Source organism: Meleagris gallopavo, unplaced genomic scaffold (genome assembly GCF_000146605.3).
Source record: "Meleagris gallopavo isolate NT-WF06-2002-E0010 breed Aviagen turkey brand Nicholas breeding stock unplaced genomic scaffold, Turkey_5.1 ChrUn_random_7180001865836, whole genome shotgun sequence".
In the NCBI taxonomy this organism is placed as follows: domain Eukaryota; kingdom Metazoa; phylum Chordata; class Aves; order Galliformes; family Phasianidae; genus Meleagris; species Meleagris gallopavo.
In genome coordinates, this window is record NW_011131127.1 from 1 (window position 1) to 488 (window position 488).

Here is a 488-nt window from a genome sequence, read left to right on the forward strand (position 1 = left end):
CACACCGTCCTTTTCCCCACAGCTGGAGCTGTTCCTGGCGCAGCGCCTGGTGGAGATGGAGGAGGAGGCCGATGTCCTGGCTGCCAGCCAGTTCCAGCTGGCCCCCGCTGTCCTGCAGGGCCAGACCAGCACCCGTGTGGGCACACTGCTGGCCAGCACCAGGGCGCTGCTGGACCAGCTGAGCACCCGCCGCATGCAGCATCTCTTCATCATCCTCGCCTCCCCCAGGTCGCCTCACTGGGAAAACATGGGGAACTGGAGGGCTGGGGAGGGCAGATTGGGAGGATCCTGCAGGTGAAGCAGGAGCTGCTCTCCCTGTGCAGGTACGTGGACCGTGTGAGCGAGATGCTGCAGCAGAAACTGAACCAAGCAGAGCTGCTGCTGGCCAAGCGGGAGGCACTGAGCCGGAAGCGGCAGGAGGCTCTGACAGAGCAGGGTGTGCTGGAGCCCAAGCTGGACCGCCTGCAGGAGCGGACCCGGGAGCTGCA

General features: G+C 65.8%; 1 protein-coding gene across 1 annotated transcript; it reads left to right on the forward strand.

Moving 5' to 3' along the window:
- Nucleotides 1–11: 11 nt before the first annotated feature.
- Nucleotides 12–482, forward strand: LOC104916029 (CDK5 regulatory subunit-associated protein 3-like; the record flags this gene model as incomplete). Its single annotated transcript, XM_010726998.2, has 2 exons — nucleotides 12–228; nucleotides 324–482. Coding segments are annotated over exons 1-2 (332 nt in total), but the record flags the coding sequence as incomplete, so codon positions are not given.
- Nucleotides 483–488: the final 6 nt, after the last annotated feature.